Consider the following 409-nt stretch of genomic DNA (forward strand, 5'->3'; position numbering starts at 1 on the left):
AGCAGCGCGAGACGTGGGGTGAGCGGAGTGAGCCACTGAGCCATACGTGGCCCTGAGTGGAGTAAGACTCCTGGGCAGCAGCAGCGAGGCCTGGGCAGCACGGGGCCCTGACTGCATGGTCCTGCCTTGCAGCTGATGCAGCAGCAGACGACGGTTCTCTCCACCTCCCACGGCAGCTACCTGACCCCAGGCGTCGCCTTTTCCCCATGCCACATCCAGCAGATCGGTGCCGTCAGTCTCAACGGGCTGCCAGCCACTCCTATTGCACCAACATCAGGTGAGGGCCTGGTGAGGGCCAGGATGCAGCAAGTGCTTCACTACCAGTGAACCTTCTGCCCCAGCACTCAGCATGGCTCGTACAGATAAAACAATTCCCACCTCCCCCTGGGCTCAGCCTCCTCATTAGGGC

The 409-nt window shown here is 62.1% G+C and overlaps 1 protein-coding gene across 1 annotated transcript in view; it reads left to right on the plus strand.

Annotated features, from left to right (window-relative positions):
* Positions 1–132: 132 nt before the first annotated feature.
* CELF5 (CUGBP, Elav-like family member 5) overlaps positions 133–409 on the plus strand; it is a gene marked incomplete at its 5' end in the record, with an annotated part of 2920 nt that continues 2643 nt past the window's right edge. The window contains one exon of the mRNA XM_009701412.1: positions 133–277. Coding sequence (XP_009699714.1) covers positions 133–277 — 145 coding nt within the window. The remainder of the gene's footprint in view (positions 278–409) is intronic.

The sequence above is a fragment of the Cariama cristata genome, unplaced genomic scaffold (genome assembly GCF_000690535.1).
Source record: "Cariama cristata isolate BGI_N322 unplaced genomic scaffold, ASM69053v1 scaffold37005, whole genome shotgun sequence".
Lineage (NCBI taxonomy): Eukaryota > Metazoa > Chordata > Aves > Cariamiformes > Cariamidae > Cariama > Cariama cristata.